The 10015-nt window shown below is 32.5% G+C and overlaps 1 protein-coding gene across 1 annotated transcript; it reads right to left on the bottom strand.

The window, feature by feature from the left end:
- Positions 1-1922: 1922 nt before the first annotated feature.
- LOC117112849 lies at positions 1923-3879 on the bottom strand. Its single transcript, XM_033256042.1, has 3 exons — positions 3751-3879; positions 2958-3075; positions 1923-2404 (listed from the first exon to the last, which is right to left on the bottom strand). Exons 1-3 carry the CDS (start codon positions 3870-3872, stop codon positions 2120-2122), a joined length of 525 nt encoding a protein of 174 aa, XP_033111933.1. The 5' UTR covers positions 3873-3879; the 3' UTR covers positions 1923-2119.
- Positions 3880-10015: the final 6136 nt, after the last annotated feature.

Here is a 10015-nt window from a genome sequence, read left to right as displayed (position 1 = left end):
GCGTGCCAGTTATGTTTTTCCTGTTGGGCCATGTGGCCGTGTATTCAATTTTTGAATAAAGTGTGCCTAAATACAATACAAATACAATAATAATAATTGTTCTGTTAATTACAATTGTACTAACTATAAACACATATGCCCTACAAGGGCAAATAGATGATAGAATGATATTGATAATGATAAACCCAAATGACGGTTATTAGTATGTGTGTACAGCAATACTATAGTACTGTCAATAATAATATATTTTATTTATATACAAGTAATAATAATATTGATAACAAAAATTATATATATATATATATATAAATATATATATATATATATATTGCAACTAGCAACTGTTAAACCATGAACAGTAATAGCATGTTTTCCAAAATGGCAATTGATAATGTGAAGCTTTAAACTATATTTGTTTTTAAACACCACATGGCAGAAGGTACAAATGTTTTATATCGCACGTATCCAAAGCACACTTTCCTTCGACAATATTACAATAAAAAAAAACCACTTTCATTTATTAAAAGTGAAGTTAAAATTACGGAAGGGATGTGTGGTGTATGTGCATTATATATGTTATGTAGTACAGTCCAATGTACTTCTAAGGCTTCATTAATCTGAAACTGTTGTCTGCAAACTGTACACATATGTGACATGACTAATACATCCAGTGCAAGAGACAATGCTAGTATAATCAGGTACTGAAATTGTAAGAAAAAGACAAAGGTTAAAGGTTATAAACTTGTACAAAACAAATATTTATTTGCATGGCTAATTAAAAAAAATATTGGATACACATTTATAACCAAATTTCAATGCTAACTAACTGTAACAGATATGAATAGAAGACTGTATTCATTAAGTTCCCATTCTTCTGCCTCTTTCAATGTACAAAAAGTCTAAAAATTACATAAGTTTAAAAGTAGACCATAATTTTTTAAAAATTGTCATTTTAACAATCGGTGAGTGTAAGACTTTGTGGGGGTCCAAGAATAAAGTTTGTAGAAGCTTCTGTGAATGAGCATTTTCACTTATAATTTGATTAATCGATTCTGTATACAAAATTTAAAGAAAAAAAACATCAAATAAAATCTTTAAAAAAAATTAATAACGAAAGGTGTAAATGTTTTATGTATTGGCTAAACATAAATTCAGATTAAACTTACTTTTGCAGTGGATTCCTGGAAATGTCAATCATCTTTAATTGAAATGTTACCAAAATCACAGTGTACTTTTTTGGAAGTGGATTGTCCAGCGGAAGTGGACGACTGTCCAGCAATATTTCAACTTAATTTCGATTACCAAATCTGATATTCAACTTCAATGAACCTATTAACAAATTTTAATTATTAGACCTATTAAAAAAAATGAATTATAATAATAAGATAATTTATCAAATAAAATGAAATATTCTGCATAAGAAATAGAATGTCCAGTAATATGTCAACTTAATTTTCATTACCAAATTTGATATTCAACTTCAATGAATCTATTAACAAATTTTAATTAAGACCTATTAAAACAAAAATAATTATTTAAATAATAGGATAATTTATTAAATAAAATAAAATATTCTGCATAAAAAATTTAATGTCCAGCAATATATCAAATTAATTTTAATTACGTTAACAAATCTGATATTCAACTTCAATGCTGTTAAATTATATATAAATCATCAAAGAAAGGTAAATACAATGTTAGAATAACACCGTATTTACCTTTCTTTGATGATTTATATATGATTTAACAGTGTTAACGGCTACCTTGATTTATATCTATATATATATATATATATATATATATAAAATTTTAATAAAATTTTATATAAAATTTTAATCACGTAATGCTTTAATATATAATATAGATATGAAATAAAATTCTTCATACAGTGACTACTCTGGAGCTTGGATTGAATTGAATTTATTTGTATCTCAGAAGGAAACATAAACAATTTACAAAAAAGAGGCAATATAAATGACGGTATTTAAAACAACAATTTAAAATTTAAGAGCATAAAAAAGTCATTACAAAAATATCAAAAACTTCCAAGAGAAAACAAGACAAAAAGTAAAACACGAATGGAGAAAGGGAAGACACAGCGACGAGAAATAGAACAAAGTTAAAATTGACAACCACGGTTAGTGCACACAAAACAATAAAATGTTTTTGGCTGTTTTTTAATTTTAATGTCAACACAACTGAAGTGTGACCAGCATTGGCAGTTGTCGCACTGAATCCAGTGCGACTTGCCCTTGGGGTGCTTACATTTTTCTGCACAGCATTTGGAGGATGGTTTCCTTGCATCTTCCATCATAATGCTATTTTTCACGTAATCCCTGTACATATCAACATGCACTTGGCGCATGACGATAGGCGGAACGCCTGCCAAAAGTGCCTCCGCATTCTGAAAGTAAAAGAGTGAAAGTAAAGTAAGCTTTCAAATTTACAGAAAAGGATATGGAACATAGAGGGTCCGAAATAATGTAAATTTTGCGATTATTGGGTCTGAGGTCAGAAACTTTAAGGTGTGGCACTCTCAGACAGGGGAAACATTTTATATTTTTATATATCTTGCTTGAACACTAACAGATCAATTTTATAACTAAAGCACTTTTTCGAATTTGGTGACTGAGGTATTGGTTGAAACTTCAGGTAGATTCAATCTACTTTCTCCGTGCTTGGACCAATACTTTTAGTTTTGGGGAAAAAATTGAGCCATATTAATCGACATCGGTGCAGCGATTTGGCGGGGTTAGTCCCACATCGCCCCCTTCTGGACCCAATTAAAAATCACACAAAATCCATTAAACAATGTATGATTACAATTAATTACAAGTACAAATTACGTTTACCACGTGTCTGTTAATTTCGTTATTTTCCGTTTGGGTTTCGAAATATTCGTAACCTGCTGTACTACTAGGCCTACTATTACTATGACTACGTTATTCTACCCTTACCATTAGGACAAATATGCCGCAGCTTCTCCCATCTTTTTGTGCACTTACAGGATATGTCACCGGCTTCCACGCACGTAGCTGTTTCTCTAATTTGGTTGCTCTTTGGCGCATGAATGTTCTGTTGAGTTAATCAATAATTAATCAGTGATTAATGTATGTTTTAATTTAACTTCAAACAGATCCTTAACAAAGGAAGGGAGTTCATTCCAAAGGGAAGAGGTAGAGAAAGAAAATGTGCGTTGGATATGATTTAGATAAAATTATCACCACAATGTAAAGCCGTTAGCACATCAGTCAAAGGCCGGCGTACAAACCTGAATTACTACGATTACACTTCCACCCAACTACAACACTCCACACCGACCATTCATATAATATTTTCATATCCAGAACCCCACCCAATTACGTCGTTAGCTAAGATACTTATTTGTGTGTGTGTGTTTTTTTTTTTTTGTTTTTTGTTTTTTTTTTTGGTGTGTGTTTCCCTTTTCATTTCCATTTGTATGGTCGTCAATGTATGTGTCATTAATGCCAGAAAATTTTATCCTGTAGGCTTATTTATATGTCTTGGTAAGTACAAAAAAAAAATTATCTCTATACAGCAATCTTGTTGTGTTTAGCAAGACATACTATATGTACACTAACATTTTTGTAACCAGTTATGTATAATATGTGTATGTATAATAATGTATGTCAAAACAGGTCTCTGTCCTGTATAGACAGCTTATCAATAAAGGAAAGAATAATACCAACACTGTAGAAAAATAGAGCATGTAATCTAAACAAAAATTACCTCCAGTAGTTTATGTACGTATGTACATGGGGAGTTTCCCCGGTTGAATTTAAAATGGCAACTGTTTTTTTCTTCATATTAGCTGCCAGCAGCATCCAATGGTTATCGATATTGATTGGCATCAATATCCAGTTGAACGTTTCAAACCTTTTCTGCAAAACCAGATTATAAAAGAATAATAAGCTACGTTACTTCAAAGATTCTGTCTACAAAAAAAAAAGAAAAAGAAAAAAAAAAAGAAAACCCGAAAACGATTAAAAAAAAACAAAAAAAAAAAAAAAAAAAAACAATTCAAATTTTGAATAGCTTATGAAAAATAAAATAAGTTATTAACTCAGATCAGAGCAATCCAGTGTTCACTGTTTTAGAGACGCATTATATTATGTTTTCCTCATTTTATAGCATTCATGACGCCTCGAACAATAAAATAAGAGTTCATCATGAATCATATCGTTCACAAAAATAATTTTAAAGTGTCAAACAGTTAAGGAAAGTTACCTTAAGATATAACCAGTCAAATTGACCTTTGCCCACTTTGTTGCTGTAAAACTCGGCAGAATAAGTGCATGCGGGTGCCGTCTAGCGGATATGTTGAGGAAAACATGAATAACCTACAAAAAAAATGAGATTAAGTGATTTACTGTAGGCCCGTATGTGTTAAATCCGGGTCTCGAGCCCACGTGGAGACATCAATTTTTTTCAGCTTGACCAGATTTCTCTCAATTCAATTGAACCTCTCTTTCATGTCTACATTCGGGATGATCAGACTTGCTTTCTGGTCTTCATTTAGGACTACATGAATATTGAATACAACATACTGTATACCGTTTTTTTAATGACTATGTACCAGTACTCTTTATTTAACACGTGTTTAATCAACAACAACTAATAATTAAAGCCTATTTGAAGGGTGTCAATTGCCTAGTAGAATTATAATTTATGTAAACATTTAACAATTTTAATATTCACCTCGTCATTAGGCCTAGCCAACCTCTTATGGTTTTGTAGTATTTGGTAGCCAAGTAATACAAGGTAGTCCAGTATAAACTAGAATGGAAACTTTTATTCTGCCAAACACTTTACAGCCTCGCCAGTAGCCATACTGGAACAACAACAACAACCCAGAGGGCAGCACAACTGTTAGTTCTCCAAATTCCCATGTTTTTGCGAGCGCCTTTAAAACAGCGATGTAAGACTGTACCGATTCACCTACCTGCTGTTGTCGGCTGTTGAAGCAATACCGCTCCACAGTCACGTTTTTAATCGGAGTGCAGAAGTCCCGAAATTTCTGTTTAAGAGTGGCTAGGCTGTCCTTACTTTCTCCACTAGCATACGTAAATCCCCGTGACTTTTCCACTGCCTCACGACCTGCCAAATTCAGCAGTAGATATGCCTTTTATTTGTCCGTTTTCTTGGCGTGCACCGCCTCTATGAAGATATCGAAATCTTCTTCGAAAATACGCCAATTCTCGCCGACGTTACCGTCGAAGCATAGTATGCTCGGCTTGCGTCAACCGTCGGCCATGTTTACCGTTGTAGGCCTAGTCCACCGGGGTTGTTGATGAAATTAAAGTATTGTAAAATCGATGAGGGTTACCTGTGTTAATCTAACACTTTCCCGCTGCCACCATGTAGTATTTGGTAGCCAAGTAATACAAGGGAGTCCAGTATAAACTAGAATGGAAACTTTTATTCTGCCAAACAATTTACGGCCTCGCCAGCAGCCATGCTGGAACAACAACAACAACCCAGAGGGCAGCACAACTATGAACCAACTAAACAGGCAACACACCAATGTGCAGGATCATTCAAGATAGGAAATCGCAAGCAACAATGCATCAGGTATGCCTCTCGCCAATAGATTTCTTGGTTTTATCGATGAACTTAGCATTGTAATAAATGACAATGCTAAAGCACCTAATACTTTTAACTATAATGTATCTATAAACGAAGAACAAGAACCGCGAAGAAGACACCGACGCAGTAGGAAATCAAGGGTATCGGGTAAAAACAAATGTAGTAATAATAAAATAGCTTTCAATAATGTAAATAGGTTAACTTCTGCACGACCTTGTGAAATATCTGAATTAATTACAAATAATGGTATTCTATATATGGTATATTTTTGGTGTAGCAGAAACTTTTCTAACCAATAATAATAATGTTCACATTGACAGATATAATTGGTCGGGTAAATGTAGGAAACATAAAAAAGGTGGTGGTGTTGGAATATTTGTATCAAAAGATGTTACTATTGTAGATGATAATGTCTTTAATTCAAGGCTAGGTGATTTTGAAAGAATTTGGATAAAAATATGTATTAATAATTCAAAATCAGCACCTTTGTACTTATCAGTTGTTTATTATCCAGTCAATGGAGTTGATAATAAAAAGGCAGATGAATTAACTAACCAATTACTTTCAGAGGTGATTCAACTAGAAAATCATACAAATGATTGTGACCCGTCCATTCTTATAATGGAGACCTTTAATGGTAGGATTGGTCATGAAATTCCTAATGGTGACCCACATATTAATAGTAATGGTACTCGACTTCTTCAATTTAAAGATGATTCTAACATGTATATTTTAAATTGTTCTCACTTATGTGAAGGTGTAGTTACATGGTGTAAGGGTAACCAAAAAATATTGATTACATGCTTTGTTCTAAAACTATTTTGAATAATACAATAAAGTTTATTGTTGATGAGGGTAGGAAGCTAGGCACAGGAAGCGATCACAATACGCTTTTGTTAGAATTATATACCAATACCTATGATAATATATGGAACACTGAAGGAACACAAGATTTTATTAATTACCAGAATAATCTAGAAAGGGGCTTTTCCGACTGGGATGTAGATACTTTTAATGATGTTGACATGTTATGGGATTCATGGAAAAATATTGTTAACGCTGCAGCTAAGAATGGCATTGGTACTTAAAAAATAAGTAAAAAGCACAAACATTGGTTTGATCATGAGATTAAAAGTGCAATTACAGAACGTAGGGAAGCTGCTCGTGTTCATAGACAAAAATGTCAAAATAAACCCTAATAGTGCTTATACAGAGTATTTGTGGAATTCATACCAAGAAAAACGAATTTTAGCCAAACAACTTATTTCTAAAAATATAACTGAATACAGGGTCAATAAGTCTGTTGAGATAGCTAAAAAGGGAGGACCTTCTTCTAGAGATTTTTGGGATATTCTAAAAGGGTCAAATGATAAACATGGCAAGTCTGGTATTAACTGTGTTAAAATCCCAGAGACCGGTGAAACAACGTGTGATAAAGACAAAATTCTTGATACTGTTAGGGACTATTGGAAGAGCTTAGGTAAAGTTGAAGAAAGTAATGATTGATTTGATTGATTGATTGATTGATTGATTGATTTAATATTGAAAATGAAATAGTTGCAGAAGCTCATTCAATTGCTAAAAATAATAAAGCTCCTGGAGAAGATGGAATAACCAATGAACTTCTAAAAAATGGTGGTGATGCTATGCAAGTGTCACTTGTTTCTTTATTTAACAAAATCATGAAATTAAAAAAGATCCCAACTGAGTGGAATACTGGCATAATTGTGCCAATTTTTAAAAAGAGGGATCGTAGGGATTTAAATAATTATAGAGGAATCTCATTAACGCCATGTGTGTCAAAAATCTTTAACAGAATAATTTCTATGTACATTTCATGTTTTGTTGAAAAAGGTAATTTTCTTTCGGAAGTCCAGGGAGGATTTAGATCTTATCACCGATGTGAAGACCACATCTTTACATTGAAAAGTATTTTATCTTGCCGTTCCTTTGAAAATAAAACTACGTATCTAGCCTTCCTGGACTTCCGAAAAGCATTTGACAGTGTGTGGCGTGATGGTCTCCTTAAATCAGCCTGGGATGCAGGCATTAGAGGACAAATTTGGAGAATCATTAGATTCACTATATGACAACGTTAAATCTAAAGTAAAAATTGGGAAAAATATGACTAAGGAATTTCCAATTCATAAAGGCGTTAAACAAGGATGCGTGCTTTCTCCCATTTTATTTTCAATATTTATTAATGAATTTGTTAAACTTCTTCGTGAAAGCAACTTGGATGTGACTATGAATGGTATTTGGACGGGAGGGCTCTTTTGGGCTGACGATGTAGTTTTAATAGCTAATAGTGAAAATGAAATGAAAAAAATGTTAGAAATTGCAAGTAGATTTGCCAAGGAATGGAAGTTAGGTTTTAATCATGAAAAATCCAATATTATGGTCGTTGGGAAAAGAATTAATAATAATAAAGAATGGAAATTAGGCAACAAGTTTATAAGTGAGGTAAACAGCTACAAATATTTAGGCGTTTATATCTCTTCAAACTCAATATCAGCATGTAATTCAAAAGGGCAATCGTCTTATTGCTTATATATAGCTAATCTAGATAACTTTAATCGTGTTTATTATGGAAATATTTTATGGAAGACCATTGCACTTCCATCAATAAATTATTCATGTAGCATTTGGTTTAACAAGGATATTGAAGATCTGGAGAAAGTACAAATTCAAATGACCCGTTTTCTTTTAAAAGCCCCTCGGTATACACCCTCTTTATGGAGACTTAGGATGGGTCCCCTTATCTCAAACACATGAAGTGACCAGAGTTAAATTGTTTAATCGCTTTATTAACATGGAAAATTACAGGTGGCCTAATATAGTGCTTAAATGTATGCTTCAACTTTAATGCGACTTTAATATTTTAAAATATAAATTTCTTATTAGTTGTCCTGATATTGATTTTTATAATCATGTTTTTGATTTTGATAATTTAATGTGTAATTCTTTCTCTGTCAATATTGTAGAACGTGATGTATCAGAATAGTATAAATCAGAGTGGTCAAATAAATTATTGCAAAAACCTTCATTAATTAATTATTCAAGACTTCAAGTTTCTCCTAAATTACAAAAATATTTGTTGGACAAAACAAATTTTCTTGGGGCAAGCCTAAAATTCAAATTAAGATCTAATACACTACCCCTTGATTGTAAAACGTGTAAATGGTCAAATGATGTTTCAGGCATTTGCACCCTATGTGAAAGTGGAGAAATTGAAGATGTCAAGCATTTTTTACTAAATTGTCCCGCTTATAATATCGTTAGAATACAACATTTAACAAATCTTGAAAATGACCTTCTACTCTGTAACGATTATGATACATGGACACTTTTTTCAACAACAAATGACGATATTAAACTTCAATATGTTTCAGTTTTTATTTGTGATGAATCTACCTCTATTTTTGATAATTTCTGTAAAAAATACATTATGAATGCTTGGGAGAAACGCTCACAACTAAAAAAATTCACAACAATAGTTTACTGTAAATGTATCGTTGCTTATCAAATTGTGTAATGTTAATTTTTTTTTTTTTTTTTTTTTTTTTTTTTTTACCACAAGTGGACTCTACATCGTAGTCTGTATTGCTTAAGTTTAGTAGGTCTACCTTGGTATTATCTTTTTCTTGTAAGACTTTTTCATCTTTACATTTTATATTTTGTAGGTTAGTTATTTTAGGCATTTACTTTACAGTTGACCTGTAAAGTATTTCTGAGTATGGAATTCGATTTGAAATGTGATCTCATCTAATTTCATATGTTATTTTTCTACCTTTCTTTAATTTTGTAATATTATATACAGTCGATTGTTATTTATTTTGTTTGTTAAATTTTACCCTTTTATTGTTTTTGTTTGTACGAACGCACCAATTGATATTGAGTGCCACCGATTCAAAGTTGTATGTTCAAATAAATAAATAAAATAAATAAACCAATCCTAGTTTTGAGGTCTTCGCCACTTAACTTTTGCGCGCCAACATACACCTTTTTGGACGACGCCATATGTCGTATTTGGCAACACCGTCAAATGGCCAGGTTGTTTGGGCCATTTGCAATCAGGGACGTATCCAGGAGGGGGGGGGGAAGGAGCCGTGGGAGCCGCGGCTCCCCCTCCCTCCCTTTGTACACAGTGTAAAATTTTTAAAGCGTTTTTTTGAGCCAATACAAATTATTTCCTGGGACCACTCAAAATGAATACTTCTAAAATACGTAAAAATGCATCAGTACTCGTTTTACACAGGCCTGGCCTACTAGAATTATAACACATGTCTAAGCGTGATGTTTTAAAATCCATAAATCCCAGGCCAAGTCTTTTAAGATACAGAAATGTGATACTGTATGACTCAGTTTGGTTTTTATCCTTTTGCAAGCTTCTTTAAAGTAGGGCCTA

Source organism: Anneissia japonica, unplaced genomic scaffold, assembly GCF_011630105.1.
Source record: "Anneissia japonica isolate Jap-2015-1 unplaced genomic scaffold, ASM1163010v1 scaffold287691_len28325_cov153, whole genome shotgun sequence".
Lineage (NCBI taxonomy): Eukaryota > Metazoa > Echinodermata > Crinoidea > Comatulida > Comatulidae > Anneissia > Anneissia japonica.
The sequence above is the reverse complement of the archived record's forward strand: the minus strand, read 5'-3'. Positions and strand labels throughout refer to the sequence as shown.